Source organism: Miscanthus floridulus, chromosome 12 (genome assembly GCF_019320115.1).
Source record: "Miscanthus floridulus cultivar M001 chromosome 12, ASM1932011v1, whole genome shotgun sequence".
Classification (NCBI taxonomy): domain Eukaryota; kingdom Viridiplantae; phylum Streptophyta; class Magnoliopsida; order Poales; family Poaceae; genus Miscanthus; species Miscanthus floridulus.
Window position 1 is genome coordinate 65,250,293 of NC_089591.1, and position 7,879 is coordinate 65,258,171.

The following is a 7,879-nucleotide window of genomic DNA, read 5'->3' on the forward strand; positions in this document are numbered from 1 at the left end:
CCATTCTGTTCGGCCCCGGTCGCAGCCAAAATTCCCTCGGCCCTAGCTAGTGGCACTGGCACCCTACCTCGCCGGCTGATCACCGGGCCGTCAACCGCTACTGAAGCTCGGCGATGACTGTAAAAATAGTTTCCGCCATTTTCAGGAAACCCAGAAATAGGAACAACGTTCGTTGGAATTCTTAAATATAATTGCCTTATTAATTACACTCTAAACAATCTTGCTAACACATTCTTTTCGTTCAGAGAGGACATTTTTGGGTTAGTTCTGTTTGCTCTTAGGCCAGTCTCAATAGGAGTTTCATGCGTATTAAATAAGCTGTTGTGGCATAGTTTAAATAAAGAGAGAGATAAAAATAGTTTCATGGGATAAAATGAGTTTTATGGGGATGAAACTTGTTTACACTGTTTCCGATATGAGTGAGTCTTGGAAACAGAGCCATGAAACTCCCATTGAGACTGGCCTTAGTACGCGTGTGTGTGTTGTCCTATCCCTGACAGGTTGACACTGTAGTTTTCGGATCAAACAATTGACAGTTAATTTAAGTCGTATCACACTGCAACTTGTAATGTCCGGCAACACTGCAACAGGAAGTGAGAAACACAAGGAAAGTGTAAGAGCACTGTTTGGAGGGAGGCCCTAGGGGTGCGGCGACTAGGGTTAGGGGCGGCGGCTATGGTGGAGGAGAGGTGGCGGCTAGGGTTTGGGGAGAGAGGAGAAGGAGATGGCGCAGGGAGAGAGGAGAGGGAGACGCTAGAGAGAGAGAGAGAGAGGGAGGGAGAGAGGAGAGGGATAGGGAAGCCTTTAGGCTGTTCTTTCTTGATTCCAGATGATTATAATGCCTCTGTATTTATAGTCTCGAGTAGACTTGCATCTTAAGTAATATAACGAGGAAGATCCTTATAGATTTGGACACCTCTGAAGCCTACCAAATCTAAACCGACTCCTCGCGACGGCGGCGGGCGCGCTACAGTACCACATGAACAGTTCGCGTTGGGTCCACTTTCGACCCAATAGGGTACCTTGGGCCTATCATTAGACATATGACATCTCTCCCCCTTCTCCATGTAGCGCGTCCTCACGCTGCATACTTGCTCGGTTGTTGATGTTGCTGTAGAAGGAAGGCTCCTCAAAGGTAATCGCCTGTATGCTGAAGATGAAGCACTTTAGCTTGATCGTCGTGTTGGTGGTGTTATTGCGAGTGTTGTTGATGATGGGCTCGCTGTGGAGATGGAGATTGCCGTTGTAGCCGACGACGAGGTGGTAGTATGGCTTGGTGGGCGATGTTGGCCCAAGCTCGGCTCGAGCTATGGTGATGATGGGTGGCAGTCTCTAGAGTTGTGGTGTGTGTTGATGTAGCTGATTTCCGTGGAGAGGAACATCGGGGTTGATGTAGCGTGGAAGCGTTTGGCGATGAAGTGCTGGTTCATCATTCGCCTAATGGCAAGGAGGAAGTCTAGCGAGTTCAGTCGTGGTGGTGATGGTGCTTGCAGGTAGAAGTACCTGCCGAAGTCGACGATAATCCCTTGGTCGAGTGACCAAGCCAGTGTTATAGTGTCGTCTATGGTGGTGATGGTGGTATGTAGGCCAGGCTCCTCCTTGAGTGTTTGATGAATGTGGACGAGGATGGCGGTGTTGGGCTCAGCAGCGTCCCACGTGTTCACGTGTCGGGGTCTCATTTTCTTGCAGCCACTGGGTCTCATTTTCTTTGGTAAATTTTAGGAAAAGTTTTGGTGTTTTGTCATCGTGGATCACATAGCGCTTTGATTACTTGGACCCACAGGCTGATGAGGCTCAGATCGATAGGTTCGCTAAAGTGTGGCTCTAGCGCCTCCTGGGTGCTTTCCTAATCCCAGATGCCTCGGGCAACACCATCAGCTGGATCTTTCTTGATATACTACGCCAGCCGTGGGATACCATAGCGGCGTACAGCTGGGGCAGCGTAGTCCTGGCATGGACGTATCAACAGCTATGTGTTGCCTGCCGTCGCACCTCAGGGTATGCGAACCTTGGGGGTTGCTGCTACCTACTCTAGGTTTGGTGTTAGGAACGATGGCCCATTGGGAGGCCCCTTGTTACTGGTTTATCGGTAAGTACTTCGGTTCACTATATTCTTCGAGACAGTTACATATGATGAAATTATTAATGGCTAATTCATTATCGTGTTCAATGCAGCATTGGAACGGGCAGGATACACTCCCTACAACTCTGTATATCTGGACGCAAGCAGAGTTAGTTAGAGGGAATGCGAGGCGCAAGTATAGGGAGTACACGAACTATCTCGACGTCCTGACACAACACCAGGTTACGCTCTCTTTACTATCATACATGTGTCTTGTTCGATGTACACTATATCACAACCTAACTCAATTATAAAATGTTCAGGTGCATTGGTGTCCTTGGGATGCTCCAGATCTCTAGTACTATCTCAGTCCTGTCACTAGGGATGAGTTAGAGGAGTATCGCTGCAACGTCCCTCTTATTTTCTTCCACGTGGTCGAGATTCACTTCCCATCAAGGTTTACGGGCAGTTTGGAAGAATGACAGGCTACCCACCACCGCTTTACTGCACCAACCAAGAATTGCATGGGTGCGTTATCGATTAATAACAAAGCTATAATTCAGAGGTGTGTATGATACAACTAACAATCGTTTTATTGCAGGTATGACCATAGGAAGAGGTACAAGACCAAGGATTGGCGCGTGACACACAACGCATACATCCAGTTGTGGCAGAACAGGGACCAGTAGCTAGTCGATGCGGGTCCCCCACATGACCAGCACACCTTCGACGAGTACCTGTGGTGGCTTCATTGGTCTACGAGGACACATATCAAGCCCCCATACACTGAGGAGGCGATTGATGAGGACGACGAGGAAGATGTGATTGAAGATGTGTACGACGATGCCACTAGGGACGACACACAACTACAGAAAGCCCCGCTTCAAAGATACGTGGTAAGATACTCGAATGGTACAATTTGTTATCCATTTGGTATTAAGTATGTGTACTAAAACTGTCCAACCGCATTTATGTACCCAAGTGACACAATTGTCAAGGCTATCCAACGAAGCAGCGTTTCGGCTTCACGAGTCTAGAGGGCAGGGCTAGACGTTCTCGAGGCTTTTGTGGAGGTAAAATAAACTTGTTTATTCCAAAAATGTTTCTTTAGTGTATATACATTTGGGAAATGCACTAACTTTAACGTCTATTTATGTAGAAGGTGAAGAAGAGCTGTAGGAAGCTAGCTCAGAAGCTGAGCTGCATGGACACTCCTTGGGTGGAACCCGATTACCTGGGGCGGTCGGGTGGCACGTCTTCTGGCTCTTTAAGGACACCAGCCGGCTCTTCTTAGCCGGTGACAGGTACCGCTACCGTAGTGCGTACACCATCACATCATAGCGCTGGGAAGGACCCTGCAAATGAGGACGACGACGACGATGACCCCCCAGGCTTCCGCATACAGCACCACCAGTGGAACGATTGGCAGCAGGACGAGATCGGCATGTCTCAGCTAGGTGGTGCCCCGCTTGGTACCCAAGGAGCCTCACAGGTAGTAACAAAGGTAGTTTCTTTAAATACGTAGGCTCCATGAAGTAACGATCATACAGATTATAAGTAATCGTGCATATCTTATACTTGCAGGGTATGAGACGTACACACCGGCAACACGACTGCACCGACATTGGCTACACTCCCAATGTGTTGCCTACAAATCCGAAGAGACAGAGACGTTCGAGGGATCCTTACACTCCTGAGACTTAGTTGGTTATATCAAGCTTATGTCGAACAAATATTGTCGTCCGAAACTTATGTCGAACAAATATTATGTGGCAACTTGTCAACTTGTGCATGGACTCAATTTATTTGCTTCATATTCATTTCAATGCGTCGCGGCAGCACTGCTGGCGAGATTAACTAGCAACTAGTTTAGGAAACGGCAGTCCCGGCGTATCTCGTCGCTGGTGGCCGACGTCTTGACCCTGATCCTCCCGAGCTTGGTCATCGCCGTCACGAAATCACCGAAGAAGGCACCCTGGTTGGACGCGTAGTAGTCAACCGTGCTGCGCGACCTCATGTCGGAGTAGAGCACCTGGTCGGAGCCCAAAAGGCCCTTGCCGACCTGCAGGTTCCGGTAGAAGGCGTTGTCGAAGCCCACCGGCGAGTGGTCGAGGAAGGCGAAGGCGTTGGGGTCGGAGTTGCAGGTGTCGTTCAGCTGCGAAGCGAAGCCGGGGTCTATGGTCGCGTCGCTGCCGATCCTCACCAACAGCAACTCCTGTTCAATTACAATTGAGGCTGGTCTTCTGTCTGCGTCTAGGTCCTGCCGCGCCATAGGCCTTGGCACGTCAGTGCCGTGCCGTGGACCTTGGCGCGTCAGTGCCGCACCGTGGTCTATGGCGCGGCAGACCCTGCCACGTTATCGGTCAGCGCCCCGATCGTCGCCATGTAATCCTTCCGCCGCGCCACCATGCATGGCGCGACACAGGCGTTTCGCCGCGCCATGACAATAGGCGTGGCCAAAAGTGTTAGTTTTGAAAAAAATAAATAATGTTAGATTTAAAATTAGTTTACAAAAAATATTAAAAATAAAAAAAGATCGATGAATTAGCGGAAAACTTTACCCCCTTGGGCTTGCATTGGGGCATTGGGCCTTGGCACGGAAGCAGCAGCCCGGCTGCCGGTTGACGGATGGACAAACACGAACGCAGACGCCGAGACGCGTGCTCTGTAGTCTGTACCGTACACCAACAGGGCCCTACGACGACGGCACCCGATCGAACCAGGCGTACCGCGCGCCTGGGGCTAGTAGCCCGTTCACTTCAACTTATCAGCCGGCTTATCAGTTAGAATCTACAGTATTTTTCTTTTACAATCAATCAGCCAAGGTCGGTTTATCAGCCGGCTTTAATCAGCCTGTTCGCTTGCTCGTATACGATCGTGGATTATAAGCTGGAACAATATTTTTTTCCCACACAAAACCAATCAGCAATAAATAATCTATAATCATTTACGACGAAACAAACAGGTTGAATATTGGCCGAACAGGCCCTAGCTAGGTAGCTTTATTTTCCTGTAAAAGAAATACCCATGCATGCCATCGTAAGATTGCAGTGCTATTTCATCTGTATTTGGGTTTCAGTTTGCGCCACGGCCACATGCAGTGATGCAGACATGCCGGGAGGTACGGCCCCGGCCGCCCGGGCCATCCCGCGACTCTGCGAGAGCCCGGCCACGGCCGGCATGTGGGGCCCGCCGGACCGCCGGACTGCCATCTCGTAAGCTAACAGTTTGACGTACGGGCCCCGCGTCGTCGCGTCACCCGAGAGGGAATCTACTGTGGGGTGGTCGCTGTGTGGCCTGTCCGCCTCTGTGGGGCCAAGCATGGTCCAGGGGACAGACAGATGACAACGGTGCGTCACCGGTTTTCTGTAACGGCCATTGTTAACATCGCATGCTCGCACTCTATATCAAAGTATGATATGTATGTTGATAACCACAACACAATAACACATTACATCGTTGGCAAAATGTTTTGATAGATGTTGTTGGCACATGAGTGGTCGTTGTACTATATAAATTAACCTGCTGCAAGATGGGCATCTCTTAATGCGCTGATGCTAATGGCTAATGCTACTGAAAACAGCTAGTATTTGGTATTTGGTCATGCATATGTCGGTTTTGATGCAAAGTCAAGTTCTAATTTTACAGAAAATGGAGAAACCGGACCCCAGGGTGCGTGGTATGCAAATCATAGGTATTTCTTAGCTTGAAATAAACCGGTAGCCCAATGTTTCAACCATCCTTAATTTATGGGTACAAAGCAATACATGGTTTTGTCGCATGACAATATTATAATATAACTGTTTTTAAAGGAAATTATTAAAGCCAACATGATATATATTCACGTAGCTTTCATGTGTATGAGAGTGACAGCTAGGGTAGAATTTCTTCTTTCCTCATCCATCACATCTTGAATACTTAATTGGTTTCCTACAAACAAGCCCTAGGTACAAAATTGTGAACTTTTTGTGGCTATTTTCAGTCTTCTGCGTCTATCCTGCTGGCGAGGGAAGTTGAAAGCATATACATGCTTGATTGGGACATATGAGGGCAGCAGCAAAATGAAGCTAAGCTCAAATTTTGACTTGGAAGAATTGCCAGTTTGGTCCTTCGACTTTCATAAGAGGCTCAATTCCGTCCCTCACCTTTTGATCTACCCATTAAGGACTAAACTTTATGCCACTTTAGCTCACTTGTGTGGTCTAATAAACTAATGGCCTTTTTGTGAGGTTGGCTAGACTTTAGACAACATTTAAGACCATTAGTTTGGAGCATCAAGAGATAAAGTGATCCAAAGTTTAGTGGCTAAACTTTAGACATGTGACTAAAAAGGGTCTAAGTGTCTCAACTTTTGCTTATTATTAAGTCAATTTTCTCCCTAATCCTACGTGATTTAGGTATTGATGTGCCAAGTAGGGCTCTAATGGCATGGAGGGGAATATACAAACTTTTTATGAATTCAATTTTGGGTTTGATTATTTTGCATTGAATTTGAGGATATGTGAAACCTATTGTTGTTGAAGTTTGTCATTTTTCTTATTGATCTATTGTCGGGGACCAATGCTAGGGTACCCGAAGAGGAGGAGCTAATGACCATCAACGATTGATCCATCCGAGCGGTCAAAAGCGTGACTACACCTCTTGCTAGGCTCCGCCTCGTCTGACCACCGAGGCCATGGGCTCCGCCTCGTCCGACCCCCGAGGGTTGGCTCCGCCTCGCCCGACCCCCCTAGGGTCGGCTCCACCTCAGCTGACTCCCAAGGGCTCGTCCGACCCCCGAAGGTTGGCTCCGCCTCGCCCGACATCCAAGGGCTGGCTCCGCCTCGGCCGACCCCTGAGGGTCGGCTCCGCCTCAGCCGACGTCTGAGGGCTGGCTCCGCCTCGCCCGATCCCTCGAACACGGTTTCTAACGCAAGCTCACGTCACTGCCAACCATTACGGGCCAGAAAGTACCACTCAAGGTCAAACTTTTGGCATCGTGCAGGAAACAATCACATCTCAGCACGACACGTCCCCACGACATGTCATTCCGGGGGACTCACGTCGCCCACAGTGACGGACGCGTGGTCACTGTGCTGCCAACTCCCTGCCTGACCACCGTCCAACGTCAGTCAACTGGCGTCAGTTGACTGGCACTGTACCGCTAGCCCCTCGCATGGCTTTCTATCAGGGGACCCTCTGACCATTCCGTTCGCTCGGATGGGACGAAAGACAAGAATGGCGCACGACGCTTGCACGTAGGCTACAGTGCCAACAGGACCCCGGTACAACGCCACTGCCACCACGATCTACAGGGTCAGCGAGACCCACGCGAAGAGGAGGACGGCGCACCTCCGGGAGTCTTATTTCTCTTTCCTTTTTCCTCTTTCCTTTGGTTGTAACCCCTGCTTTCCCTTACCTATAAAAGGAAAAGCGGGGCGTCCCACTAAGGGGGATCGACTCATCGGTTCACCTCACCGCATCAGACATCGAGCACTGAGCAACCGAACCTTAGAGACTTGGGAGCTACCTCCCTCTCTCGCCAGTTTGTAACCCCCTACTACAAACTCAGTGCTAGTAACACGAGCAGCTCGAAACTGGATGTAGGGACATTCGGCCCGAACCAGTATAATCATTGTGTCCTCTTAGCACACCATCTGGGTCAGACGCGCAATATACAAATTTACTAGCCGATGCTTACTCGAAACACCGACATCTATTGAATTCGTATTGGATTTGCCTAGGTAGAGACTCAAAATCTGTGTGAATCTTGGTTGACTTAGCATGCCTACCTGGAAGACATTATGGATTAGGGATTGTATTGGCCCATTAAGGCTT

At 49.2% G+C, this 7,879-nt stretch overlaps 1 protein-coding gene across 1 annotated transcript; it reads right to left on the reverse strand.

The window, feature by feature from the left end:
• Positions 1-3,926: 3,926 nt before the first annotated feature.
• LOC136496011 (peroxidase 45-like) lies at positions 3,927-4,334 on the reverse strand. Its single transcript, XM_066491765.1, has one exon. The coding sequence runs from the start codon at positions 4,332-4,334 to the stop codon at positions 3,927-3,929; it is 408 nt and encodes a 135-aa protein (XP_066347862.1).
• Between the last annotated feature and the right edge of the window lie 3,545 nt (positions 4,335-7,879).

Bases quoted from the DNA above. Each gene is read 5' to 3' on its own strand.
- LOC136496011 (XM_066491765.1), bottom strand. From the start codon at position 4,334: ATGGCGCGGCAGGACCTAGACGCAGACAGAAGACCAGCCTCAATTGTA.